Raw genomic sequence first — 13,947 nt, 5'->3', positions numbered from 1 at the left:
AAATATTGTCCTCCTGATTCCAATCTGATTTCATCCCTATCCAAGAAGAAGGCTATATATGTGATATCCTTGGGCTGATTGCATCATGAAAGCTGAGAATTTTTTTTCGAGTTCTCAATCGCATTGTTGTGGAAGGTGATGCATTTTGCCTTCCTATAAATATTATAACCCTTGCTAATTCGCTGGGGATTGTATTCTTCAATTATTTTTATTACTTGTGCCCTTGTGTGCTTCATCAGTTTTGTCCGAGGTGACGTACGTATGGACGTATGGCCGTGCCGTGCGGTTAGCAGTTACAGCAGTCCCATTCTGACCTAGTTTTTGATGGTGGTCAAGTAGAGCTTAGTAGCTGATTCTAGACCATTATAAATTTTCAATCCTATGGAAAATTTTCCTCAATGGTCATTTGGTTCATAGGAATAACTATTAAAAAAATTCCTATGAAATTCCTTTGGATTGGCTCAAATCATAGGAATTCTGGAGGAATTTTAACATGGACTTCAACCTCTTGGAGAAAAATCCTTAGGGTCTCTCTTCTTAGGCTGTGTTTAGGTCACACTGAAGTTTGGAAGTTTGGTTAAAATTGGTACGATGTGATAGAAAAGTTATGTGTGTAAGAAAGGTTTGATGTGAAGTTTGGAAAAAAACTTGGGTTAATTAGACCCATGCCACTGCAAATGTGGCAAATCAAAAAAATAACACTACTATTCGCGTTATCGACTGGATGACACTGAAAATTTTTAAAATTAGAACCATACCACTCCGTCACTCTTTTCATTCACCCCGTCACTCTTTCCATCCTCCTCGTCCTCTCACATCGCCGGCTGTCCTCACCGTTTCGCCGCCCAAGTCCTAACACCACCGCTGCGGCCGACCTCGCTCACTCGCTGCAGAGCTCCTCCTCATCGGGAGCCGCAGCCGACCTCTAAACAGGGCCTTATTTCTATATTTTTCCTGTGTTCTATCCAAATGGCTATTCATATGTTTTCATGTGTTTTTTCAATCCATGGGATTTGAGATGTCATGACACTTTAATCTCTCTCTGCGTTTTGAGAATCCCGCGTTCCAAAAAAACGCTCTTATATTCTATGATTCAACTTTGGCCCCTACCGTGCAGAGACCGGAGAAGTAGATTCATGGCATGATGCTATCTAGCCTTTCTAGAGCCAAGAAAAGTGGGTGCGGATATGTGTATTATCATTTATCAGTAGCATCTAATTAATAGATTAGGCACGTTGATGAGTGGTGGATCAGTCGTCCAAAACTTAACGTAATCAGTGTGAAGCAGTTGTGCCATCTGCCATGGTAGGAAGCAAAAGGCCAACAAGTCTATTATGGAATGGTGACATGCACTAGCAACCAGGTTTATCAAACCGTTCTCAAGTCGACGGTTTATTCTATGAAAACCGTTGACTCTTGGTAAAATTCGGTTAAATTTTGTCACAAATCTAAAATCCAGTTTGATTTTTTTTAGAACTCGAACCAGTTAGGAAGTCCGGTTCTTTTAAACCCTGGTAACGACAGAGCGAAATTAGTCAAGGGAATGGGCTTCTGTTGCTGATTTTTTTAAAAATATTTTTAACTGCGCCATTGCTGACCAAGCCATCACCGAAGATGTCAGAATAGATGAATGGCCGGTAGAGCAACATGGACGCGATGCTACTGTTCCACGGAATACAACGCCGTTCTGTTTTTTCGTTCCGTTCCGGACGATCTGGTCTAAACTGGTTGGCCTTTGGAGTTGAAAGCCTCGTTCGGTACGGTAGTACTTCTCCCTAGCGTGGAACACTATGGTTCTCAAACACTACCTTGTTTTTTAAATAAAAGGTAATCTTAGAATCACAGTACAGACGTATACGCTCATAGCACGCGCACATATCTTGATATTTACATGTGAGTCTCTCTATTGACATATACGTTATCTATCACGGAAAGAATAATTAACCGTAAATACGAACACCCGTGTTTTAGAATTTATCCGAATGAGTTGATTCCACTATAAAGAATCTAATCAGTTAAGTTGCGCTTACTTAATTTTAATAAAATGATTTTATTCTAATTACACAAAGATGTATATGCATACATGCCCACTCCATACGCTTATAAATGTGCATTCCATACGCGCACACGTGGGCTCTATCACGCACTATTGAAAGCGAAAATGTACACTTTTTTACAACAAAAGGCTCGTATTTTTTATCACACTGACAACATGGCTAGGCGGCTCGAAGTAACTCATTAAAAAACTACTTCCTCCGTTTCATAATGTAAGTCATTCTAACATTTTTCACGTTCATATTGATATCTATCTAAATTCATTAACATCAATATGAATGTGAAAAATGCTAGAATGACTAACATTGTGAAACTGAGGGAGTAATTAAATTTGCAGCTTTATTCTGTCCGGGCAAATAATTTTGTAACGCCTGCCTTAATGGAAAGGCGTAGAGGAAGGCATATGCCATTTGTCAATTCCAAGTTGTCCAATTCATCCATCAAAATGATCATTGATTTGAATCACCGTAGAAGATTTGGGGCAAAATTACTCGTTAAGAGTAGTATAGTGCTTTGGTGTGATGGGATGTGATAATGTGACATCCTGCGACGAGAGGTCAATCTCAAAATCTCACGTGGAATGATATGTAGAATCATGATAGTATATATGATGATCCTGTGGTCTGTTATCCTGGTTTCTCCAAGTTTGACCAAAAAATACCAAGCAAAAAATGTGACGTGCTCACCATAATTAAGTGCCTTTTCAACATAAAAATACCCTAATTTGTGTCAACCTACAAACCTGCCAAGTGATACTGTTATTGTCCACTTGAAGATATATTTTTAGCTGCGACTTATTAACTAAAAATACATTACTAATATAAAATAATTTTACGATAAAACTTGTACACTTCTATTTTTAGTTTTCATAAAGCCAAAACTAAGTAAAAACAACTAAAAACATCTAATTTTAGTTACAAAACTAAGTTTTAAAATTTTAAATTGTACAAATAATTTCTTTTGGACGGTACAGGCTGGCATAAAACAACTCGAGTAAAAAAAATAATGGCCTGGTCAAAACATCCCAGCACGTGCTATCTCCTTCAAAACAGTTAATGCATCTGAGAATCCATTCCAATCTCCTGTAATCCTGTGTGCTAGCCGGCATAATTTTCTGTTTGACAATTGTATAACAGTAATCACATTCGCCACTTACCACTAGGGTTAGTTATCTAGATTATAGGTCTTCTTTTAAAACGTGGAATTGTGAAAATACAAAAATGAAAAAGAAACATATAATAGAATATCGTGTTTGCAGTAACCTGAGTAGCACCCAATATCCTGAGTTCAAATCTCCATAGGAGCGAATTTCAGATTGGGTTATTTGAGAGTTAGTTCCCTGTTCGATAGGCTAAGTTCCTATTAAAAAAAAGCTGCATATATCCAGTTGGATATAGAGGCCGAGTAAAAAAATACCCTTCTCTAAAAAAAATAATAATAATAAATAGAATATTGTGCTAATTAAATTCCTATGAAAACTAAAAACTTAGAAAAGCCTCAAAACTACAGTTTCAATTATACATGGGAAAAACACATGAGCTTGAAATTATAGAAAGATGAAGACATGATTATTTTTCTCCACAACTCCTCTATAGTAGCCTAGTCCACTAAAATTTCAAAGAACTTTGTAGGGAATCAGTTATTTGTTCTAAATATTTTCTACAGGAAACTTTTCTATATAATTTAAATCCTAGAATGCCAGATGTATTTGGAAGTAGGAGTTGGGGACTTTTCCTTCCCACATAAAAAATGAGATAGCTTATTAACATATAATTAATTAAGTATTATCTTAAAAAAATTTAAAAATAGATTTAAATGATTTTTTAAAGAAACTTTTCTATAGACTTTTTTTTAGAAATATATACCGTTTAGCAACTCAGAAAGCGTGCATGTGAAAAAAAGTGCGTAGAAGATAGTAAAGTGGATTTTTTTTTCATACCTTCCTAATTTTTAATTTTAAAAATAAACCCTTCTAAAACTTATTTCCAAAATCCGAACGAGCTGGCGTGTAGTAGGCTTGACAGTTTTATTCTACCACGCCAACCAGACCGACATGACAGTATTATTTTGCGTGGCCAAAAGATTCACATCTTGGAAAACAACTTTTACAAGAGTTTACTTTTAATACTAAATATTCAAAAATTTCAAAAAAAAAAAAAACCCCAAAACACAACCTAAACCGGAGAAGCAGCAACCAACCCTTTGTCCAGCTTGAGAAGAGCCCTCCTCTCCTTCCACACAGATTCCAGTGAAGTCAAGACAGCAACAGATAGGAGGAGTGGACGGCTCGCCTTCTCTCCTCTCCTCTCCGAGCCGGTCTTCCTTCCTTCCTCGAGTGCGTCTCGCCTCCGTCCAAAAAAAGAACAAATCTTTGTACGAGTCGCCGGTCTCGCCGCCCTTCTCAGACCCCGCCCGCCCGCCACCGCCACCGCCTTGGCCATTGCCCCCCCTCCGCATTGCTTCGCTATAAGTACTCGCCGGAGTGGCCGCCCTGCACCATATCCACTCACCTCGGAGCAGCAGCACAAGAATCAAACAAAGGAGAGCCTTCTTGCGTTCTTTGCTTCCTCCTCCTGGTAAGATCCGAATCGATTCCCTGCTTTTTGTTTTTCTTTTTTTGGTTTCTTTGAGGGTTTTGTGCTCGGTGCCCGCCAATGCCTGCGTATTGCGATTCAGATTGCTCATTCAGATTTGCGCCTTTTTTCGATGGCAGTGTGTAGAGGATTTGAAGGAGATTTGGAGTGTCTTGAGAGGATGGCGTTCGCGGTGTCCGACGAGCTGCTCGGCACGTTCGTCCCGATCGCGGTGTACTGGCTCTACTCGGGGCTGTACATCGTGCTGGACGCCATGGGGATGGACGACTACAGGCTCCACCCCAAGGGGGAGGAGGCCACCAAGAACGTCGTCTCCAAGTGGACCGTCGTCAAGGGCGTCCTCGTCCAGCAGTCCTTCCAGATCGCCGTCTCCCTCCTCCTCTTCACGGTAACAATCCCTCTCCTCACATTTGTCTTAGCGCTGCTGTTAGTTCTTGTCATAGGGAAAAGAAAATTCAGTTTGGGGATGGATTTGAGAATATGTCATGAACTAGTCTGAAACAATAGCTTTCTTGATAACTGTGAATGCGAAATTGGACAGTTTTTTGTAGCATTTGTAATGTGGGGAAAAATTAGCCTGGTGATAGCAAACAGAATTGGTGGGGTTGCATGTTGATTTTGGGAGCATATGAGCTTGAGTTTTGTCTCACTGTTGAACATGCCTTAAACTGTAGTTAACTCTGAAGCTAACCTGTTAAGTAAACAGGGTTTGGTTGGTTTCTTTAACATGGGGAAATTTATTATATTGGATTTCAAACATTTTGCGCAAGCTAATATATGAAGATCTAGAAAACAATAAAGTTTGAAATAGTATGCAACGGTTCCCACTACTAATAGAAGTTTCTCTTTGAACCTACTTTCGTTCTACTTGATGAAACTTCTTATGTGATTATTGTACTTACAATCTTGCAATTTCCCCAAAATGTAGATCATTGGTGATGAAAGTGGTACTGTGAGGAAGCAGCCTCCGGCCCTTGTGATAGCATTGCAATTCATCATTGCGATGTTTGTTATGGACACATGGCAATACTTCATGCACAGATATATGCATGTCAACAAGTTCTTGTACAAGCATGTCCACTCCAAGCACCACACTCTTGTAGTCCCGTATGCCTTTGGAGCTCTCTACAACCATCCCCTTGAGGGCCTCATCCTGGACACCATCGGCGGCGCCCTCTCCTTCCTCATCGCCGGCATGACTCCTAAGACGGCCATATTCTTCTTCTCGTTTGCGACCATCAAGACCGTCGATGACCACTGCGGCCTGTGGCTCCCGGGCAACATCCTCCATGTCTTCTTCAGCAACAACAGCGCCTACCATGACATTCACCACCAGCTCTATGGCAACAAGTACAACTTCTCGCAGCCCTTCTTTGTCATGTGGGACAAGATCCTCGGAACATACATGCCTTACACTCTTGAGAACCGCAAGGGAGGTGGATTCGAGGCGCGCCCGATTAAGCTCAATGTGGCAGAGCAGAGCAAGACCGATTAAGCTCAATCTAGCAGAGCAGAGTAAGGCCAATTAAGCAGTGTTCTTCCTGCCAGTGCACAAAGCTCATGTCATGTTGTAGTATTGCCTGATTTTTCTAACTACATTTGTGTTGGTAGTCAGTAGAAGTCTTTTTCATGTTCATATACACAAACCCTTTTGTGGGGGATGCCATCTTGTACCAAGGTATAGCAAATAAAGCATTGTGTTAAAAAGAAATATCTAGTCAGATTTAGTTTCCTCTGAATTGTGCCTGTTGCTTCTCCATGCTGATGGACAAAGTGAGCTGAAAACAGCATTACATGCAGCAGTGAGTTGGCCATCACATTCTCAAAGCTTTATTTTTTCTGTCACGTACTCTAGCTAATGGTGATGCTTTGGCTGTCATTGTATTCTAAAAGGAGCAGTGAGCTGTGCTCATGGACCAGGCTGTCGGATGTGCAATGCCAGCTTGACTGAAGTGGCTCAAAACAGCAATGCCCACAGAAAGCAAGTGCTCCAAACTGAGTCAGAGCTAGCAGCACACTGAATGATATAATCTTCAGTATAAAGACTTTACCTTGAAGAGGGATGGCATTTGTATATTGAAATGGGCCTGTATTGTTATTTCTGAGTTCTGACTTAGACTGTCTTGCATCTGTGTGCTCTTGCTTTTTTTTTTTCCCTTCTATTGCTTGGTCAGGATGGCATTTGGAGCCTGTCTGTGGACCAAAGAAATCCGTTTTAGTTAATTACACAGTGCAGATCATGCTGTTTTCTCGGGAAGAATTTAAAATTACCCATCAAGTTCTTCCGTTGCTTGCAAGTTGCCACACATGATGACCTCGCTCTGAATAATATGGTCAGCCAATGGAGTTCTGAACTTCTGATGGACCACCATTTTAATCATGATGACATCACACTGCTAGTGCCAAGTAGAAGTGATAAGGTTAGCACCATTTGAAGGCTACTTATCATCTGGCAACTGCTCTCTCATGGTACAATTATCTCTGCTTAATTAATCGAGTGATAAAGGCACAAATCAGCTTAGGAATCTGCAAGCTATATTTAGCCGTATACTGTTGGCTGCCATGAAACAGACGGCGGCTTCCATTCCATATGCATCAACAAATCGCCATCTGTAAGCAGACACAGCCACAAGCTGGTGACATGTGCGTCTGTTTCAAAGCTCGATCGGATTTTATAGGATTTTCTCCCGTATGATACGAATAGCTGTTTAGACGGTTTTTTTTTTGAGGGAAAAGCTGTTTAGACGGTTACTGTCGATATAATCTCGTCATGCCATATCTATACACAATAATACTACATATAATTGATCGTTTGTTTAGCTACAACAAACTTAGACAATTAACTACTGATTCTATAGTGAACATGACACGTAGTACTACCTACCTCCGTCCTAATATATATCAAACCACTCAGTACTACAAATCTGGATTGGGGGGAGAGAGTACATGGTAATAGTATCAGGTAGGAGTAGTTTTTCTATGAAACCATCTGGTGATCAATAGTTCAACACACGTTATTCTTCTTCCTCCCTTCCATATCATAAAAATACTACTAGCCCCATTGTTTCGCTTAGGCTCATATTTATAAGCCTAAATTTAAATTTTAAAATTTATTTTTAAGTTGATTTGTGTTTTTCTTCATTGTGATTTTTTTAGCCAAAATCTATTTTAAAAACTAATTTTGAAGTTAGTTTTTGTGGTATTTTTTAATCATTGTTTATTTTATAACATTTGCTTATAAGCAATCCATAAAGCCCGCGCCAAAGTTTCTTATGAAAAGTTTGAGAAGAAAAATTTTCAAATGAAGTTTCCAGATGAAATTTTTACATATAAAAGCTTTCACAAAAAAAGTAGTAAAAAATGTGTGTGCTAAATAGCAATCCCCTGTACATTAACACTCTGAGCTTGGTAATGGCCTCCCAAAGGAATAAGTTTATCTGAGGTCCCTTAACTTGTCAACGAATTCGACTTTTGTCCCTCAACCGAAAAACCAGACACAACGGGTCCCTCAACTATCAAAACCGGTGTAAATTAAGTCCCTCGATGGGTTTGAGGGTGGTTTTGGCTGACGTGGCGCCTACGTGGCTAATTTGACTCGGTCTTCATCTGACGTGGTGCTTACATGGCAATTCGATCTAGAAAAAAAATAATAAAACCCATGGGACCCACATGTCAGTTTCACACACAAATTAATAAAAAATGGTGGGGGCCCACGTGGGACCCACATGTCATCCTCGCCCCTCCTCTTCTTCTTCCTCTCTCCCCGACTCCCCTTCATCTCTCTCCCCTCTCCTTTGTCCTCTCTCCAGGCGCGAGTGAGGAGGGGCGGCGCGCGGCGGCCGACGGGTGAGGAGGGAGCGACGCGCGGCGCCGGCGGGAGACGGAAGAGTTGGCAGCGGCGCGCGGCACCAGTGGGAGAGGAGGGAGTGACTCGCGGTGGTCGACGAGATACGGGAGAGAAGGGAGCGGCTAGAACGAGCGAGCTCCTCGCCCTCTCCACTGCGCCGGTGCTCCACGCGCAGCTCCAGCAGGCGGAGGCCGCGGCACAGGCGAGGGGCAAGGCGGTGGAGGACGACGACAACCCACGCCGGCGCCGCGGACGACATCGAGCAACCGGCGGCCAGCCCACAAACGACGGCACCTCCTTCTCCCTTTTCCCCTCTCCTCTCGTCGCCGTGGATCCAAAGGGAGGAGACGATAGCCTCGCTCCCCAGATCAGCGTCGGCGACTCGGCGGAGCTCGGCCTAGGCGTCGACGACGCCGCGTGGCCACGATCCTAGCATTTGGGATGGCATCTGCTGAGAAAGGATCGTGTCCGCGTAAGTTGGGTCATCGTGCCCACGTTCTGTAATCGCGTATGGATAAAAGGGAAAGAAACAGAAAATGTCGCAAGCAAGTAATATGCAGCGCCAAAAAGACTTTCCCAATTGGTTTGTTCTTCTCGCGTCCAAGCGTGTGTGTGTTGCAGGTTTCACTGCAGTTGCCGGAGTTTAGCTAACATCGTCCCCCACCTCTTCATCGACGGCGGCGGGGATTGAGATGACGACGACAATGGCGACGGCCGTGAGGCGGTGCCGTGGCGCGAGGAGAAGCACCCGAAGACGGCCAATACCCATATCTACACCACCATTGACGCAATCCCGGTGCTGTTCAACGGTTTCCCCCTCCTCAAGGGTGTGGATAAGCCGTACTGGTTCGAGGACACCGACGACGACGGCGGCGTCCTTTTAGCCTCATCCCGTCGCCATCTCCAGGAGCTCGCCTGCCACTCGCCCCCTCTCTGCCCGCCGCCCCTCTGCTGTGCCCGCCACCTCTCGGCGCCGCGGTGCCGCCGCCCCTTGCCCGTCGCTTGTGCCAGCTTGCTCCAGCCGCCGCCGCTTAGCTCCACCGGCCAGCCACTCCGCTCAGACCTGCTCCGCCCAGGTGAGAGAGAGAGAGGATGGAGAGAAGAGGGATGACATGTGGGGCCAAATGGGTCCCACCATTTATTATTATTTTGTATGTAGCTGACATGTGGGTCCCATGTTTTTTATTTTTTAAAATTAAATTGCCATATAAGCGCCACGTCAGCCAAAACTGGGCATAATACTGCCGAGGGACCTCTTTTGCACGGTTTTGTAAGTTAAAGGATGTGTTGTACCTGGTTTTGCACTTAAGGAATGAATTTCAAACTCGGCGACAAATTGAGGGACCTAGAATGAACTTATTCCCCTCCCAAACCAGGCCTCGGCCCCTCAAGATAAAAACTGCCGCCTCTGGCCCCATTTCGGCCCACTAAGGTTTTCAGCCCAATTTGTGGTTCGGACTCTGCTGGTAATCATCAGGACACAATTACACAAACATCAGGCGATCAGACAGCTGCTGCTGCTTAATTAGGAGTGATTCGCTTGCTCTCCTCCTCTCACCGTGCTGCACTTGTTGGTGACGACGGATGCCGGCAGCCGACCCGACCGGAGGGCGACGTCTCGACGTGATCGATCAGCCGACGGCGACGCGGCCGCGCTGCGTGCGTTCGTTCGTGTGTACGTCGATCGAGACGCGGGGGCAGTGTTCCTTCGTTTACGTGGGGCGACAGCCATGGCCAACGTCGCCGTCCGCCGTGTCGCCCGGCCCAACGCCGCTTTCCTCCCCTTTCCCCGCAGCCACCTCTTGATCGATATCGCTTAGGCTAGAGAGCTTTATCCCTTCATTTGTTTCTGCTGCAAGGACACACACACACATGCGCCAGCTGATAGGGTTGGGATGATATATACAGGTAAGCTAGCTCCTGGATTTTTCTGTCAACCACCAGGCATAACCACCAACTTTGATTAATTTGCTCAGTTTCAGTTTTGGTAAGTACTACTTCCGTTCAAATAAAATAATTTTACTTCCTCCGTTCCACAATGTAAGTTATTCTAACATTATGTCTAGATTCATTACCATCAATATAAATGTGGGAAATGCTAGAATGACTTACATTGTGAAACGGATAAAGTATATGGGATGTAACATATTGTATTGTATATATAGGGCTATAGGAAGCTTGTCCAGATTTATAATCTTAGACCCTGTTTGGTTCATAGGACTAATCTATTAGTCCCTCTATTCTAGGCTCTGTTTGTTTCCATCGCTAACACTGGATAAAGTTTTGGATTTTCGTGGCACGCTCTTCAAACTGCTAAACGGTGTGATTCGTGCGAAAACTTTTAATATGAAAGTTGTTCTAAAATATCAGATTAATTTATTTTTCAAGTTTGTAATAATTAAAACTCAATTAAACACATGTTATTACCACTTCGTTTTACGTGAAATACCTCATTTTCATCTTCATCTTCAGGAGATTCAAACACCACATTAATCTCTTTTAGTCCCTAGAAATTCAAACAGGTGTGACTAAAAGAAACTAAAAGTGCATATTGGGACTAAAATCTATTAGTCCCTCTTGGAGGTACTTATAGGGACTAAAGTGGCAGCATCTCCCTTGGTCCACGTGCCTTTAGCAATTTTTAGTCCCTGGATCCAAATAGTATATGGGACTAAATAATCCAAAATATATCACATTTCGTACTAAATTTATTTATTTTAAACGAAAGGAGTATGGATGGATGCATGCACATGTATTCTCGGGTGGGCTTGGCTGCCCTTCGTAAGTACTTGGAGTTTTGTTCTTTTTTTAAAAAAAAAGAAAATAAAGATACATATTTTTTAAAATATAATTTTCTATATTTTGTAATTGAGGATGTGGTGTGCATGGGTGTGATGGGTAAAATTGTGTCTTCCGTGGTGGGATCTCAAAATGATAGTACTCAAATCCCTCCTTCAGTCACGAACAAGTGGCATTTTTTATGCGGTTAGCACATTTAATTTTGACAATAAATACCCCATCAAAGTTTTCCAAATTTTGGTGCCCAAGGAGCTCTGCCACCACTGCCTAGCTAGCGCTGCCCGAAGGAGCTCCACCGCCCCGAGCTCTAGCTAGCCGAAGAGGGCGTTGCTCGCTAAATTCGAGCGCACACTCGTCGTTGACTCATCCAATGCGTCTCCAACCTAGGCTTGCCTCTACCTTGTTCGGCTTTCTCGCAAGACACCGCAGTAGATATGACAACGGGGAATTCCTCGCCGGAGAATGCATCCCCATTTTTATCGATCCACATGAGTCAAACCTTTATGTGTCCTCGTCTCAGCGAAAAATAATGGGGGAAACTTTATTCCCATCCCCACCTCCGCATGGGAATTAATCTCTCTGTTCCTGCTTAAAACAATACGTACATATCAAATTATATATGCGAACGTAAAACGCATATTCACACTTTATATTAATATATCAACATATATCTACTAATTCACATGATAAAAAAATAATATTAATATTTGCCCCCGTTCGTTTCCACTTACAAAAATGGATTAAGTTTTGGATATTCGTGGCACGCTTTTCAAACTGGTAAACGGCGCATTTCATACGAAAACTTTTTATATGAAAATTGTTCTAAAATATCAGATTAATCCTTTTTCAAGTTTGCAATAATTAAAACTCAATTAATCACACGTTATTACCATCTCATTTTGCGTGAAACACTTAATCTTCATTTTCATCTTCAGGAGATTCAAATACCCCCTTAACAAAGATTGAAACCTATGTGGGTCTCCGCAGGGGACGGGGAATGATCGAATGGGGGATCATCTTTGCCCCCATGAAACCTGACGTGACATAATTTATCTCGTTCGACTTCTTATGCGGAACCAATTCTAACCTTTCCCGTCCTAAAGAGAATTTCCCGCACATAAATGGGAAATGAGGCCCCATTGCCAACATGGGATGCGGAGGAAGGGCGGAGACAATGAATTTGACCGTCAAGGAGAGATAAAGAAGATGGTGTTGGCCATCTAATGGATAGAGCCTATATGTCATGATGTACAGTGAAAATAAAGTATTGGGGAGCTGCAAAAGTAGCTTCCTAATAATAAAAAGTGATATTGGGATAGTTCAATATCACTTTATTGAAGATGGATTATTAGGAGACTATTGAAGGTGCTCTTGTAGACCACTATGGTCGACTTTGTTCCCTTCTATTATATCATATTCTTCTCACCGTGCACATCTTATACGGATTAAAGTTATTTTGACTTTGGTCAAAGTCAAATTGCTCCAAATTTAATCAACTTTGTAGGAAAACTAGTTACGTTTTTATCCCAAGAATAATATATTATGAAAACATGTTTAATTATAGATTTAACGAAACTAGTTTGGTGTTATAAATTATCTACAAACTTGATCATATATAAAGTGATTTGATTTTGACTAAAGTCAAAATGACTCTAAAACGGAGAGAGTAATAATTTAGTGTGCCAAATTACCATTCCCTCTGTGCATGGTACTTTAAACAATGAAGTTTCTGTTTTTGGGTGAGACTGCGTACGTAAGCACAAATGGCACACCTATAATTTTTAATCAGATAGTTCACTTTCTCCAGATAATTTAGGTCCCAATGACCATATCCTGAGCGCTAAGCATCAAAACGGCATGGACCATCCAAATCTAATTAAAAACGATTAGAGCCTTCTAATCCAATTATAGTGCCTAGGAATATTAATTAGCACCACACACTAGACACTACCGGTAGCAGCAACAATAGCACTATAGACTATGAATAAATCAATCGATACATATACAATATGGTGATTATAGTAGTACTATACATGATGGTCACAGTAGCATATATTATGACTTTGATTCCTTTTAGACGCGACCAAAAACGCACTAAAATCCATGGCACTTTATTTTGTATTTTTCGCAGGAGCGCCCAGCAACGATTCTCTGCGACCCGTGTACTCCACCGGCCAAAAAGAGTACGCGCACGCACGGCGAAATGGGATAAACATGCAGAACTGAAACTGCATATGTTTGCTAGATTTTCTTTTCTTATTGAAAATTGCTTCAATAATATCATCACCACTACGAAAAGTTTGAACAAAAGGGAACATGCCATGTTTAGGGGCTGAAGATTCTAAAACATTGGTGCCTGTAAGTATCCAGCTGGTGAAAACTTAAATTAGGCCTTTCACAGTGCACTGAGCTGGTACGTGATCTTGTTGCGCCAGCTCAGATTCGGGTCAACGAGGCGACCATGCCCGCACCTCAGCTAGGTTTCTTATCCCCTACCTAAGCGGCGCAAAACTTTGTTGCGGCGAGGGCGCGAGCGGACGGGGAAAAGCGAGGCAAGCGCGCTGCACCTATACAAAACCCCAAATCACCCTCCAACGGAATCATCGACGAACTGAAATCCCTCCAAACGCACAGCGAATCCCCCCCCCCCCA

General features: G+C 42.5%; 1 protein-coding gene across 1 annotated transcript; it reads left to right on the top strand.

The window, feature by feature from the left end:
* The first annotated feature begins 4,302 nt into the window (after positions 1-4,302).
* On the top strand, positions 4,303-6,360 carry LOC9268279 (sphinganine C4-monooxygenase 1). Its single transcript, XM_015786002.3, has 3 exons — positions 4,303-4,631; positions 4,769-5,037; positions 5,578-6,360. The coding sequence occupies exons 2-3, from the start codon at positions 4,810-4,812 to the stop codon at positions 6,142-6,144; spliced, it is 795 nt and encodes a 264-aa protein (XP_015641488.1). The 5' UTR covers positions 4,303-4,631; positions 4,769-4,809; the 3' UTR covers positions 6,145-6,360.
* The last annotated feature ends 7,587 nt before the right edge of the window (positions 6,361-13,947 follow it).

This window comes from Oryza sativa, chromosome 6, assembly GCF_034140825.1.
Source record: "Oryza sativa Japonica Group chromosome 6, ASM3414082v1".
NCBI classification, from domain to species: domain Eukaryota; kingdom Viridiplantae; phylum Streptophyta; class Magnoliopsida; order Poales; family Poaceae; genus Oryza; species Oryza sativa.
Note: the sequence above shows the minus strand (reverse complement) of the source record. Positions and strands in the feature narration are given on the sequence as shown.